General features: G+C 37.9%; 1 protein-coding gene across 1 annotated transcript in view; it reads right to left on the bottom strand.

Moving 5' to 3' along the window:
• LOC119591484 overlaps positions 1 to 203 on the bottom strand; it is a gene marked incomplete in the record, with an annotated part of 45,988 nt that overhangs the window by 3,708 nt on the left and 42,077 nt on the right. The window contains 1 exon segment of the mRNA XM_037940228.1: positions 78 to 122. Coding sequence (XP_037796156.1) covers positions 78 to 122 — 45 coding nt within the window.

Below are 203 nucleotides of genomic sequence, written 5' to 3'. Positions count from 1 at the left end.
CACGCAACGATGAATCCAAAACAGAAGCAATTAAAGAAAAAAAAAATATATATATATATCAAGACAAAGCAACTTACCAAGAATGGGCAGGAGAGACCCGGTGTCCTCCAGCCAGTCGATCACTGGAATACAGAACAAGAATAAGTCAAAAAGAAGAAAGTGAAAGAGTGAAGGAAGGAGGATAACGTTTGTTGTGATAAAGC

The sequence above is a fragment of the Penaeus monodon genome, chromosome 28, assembly GCF_015228065.2.
Source record: "Penaeus monodon isolate SGIC_2016 chromosome 28, NSTDA_Pmon_1, whole genome shotgun sequence".
Taxonomy (NCBI): Eukaryota; Metazoa; Arthropoda; class Malacostraca; order Decapoda; family Penaeidae; genus Penaeus; species Penaeus monodon.
Note: the sequence above shows the minus strand (reverse complement) of the source record. Positions and strands in the feature narration are given on the sequence as shown.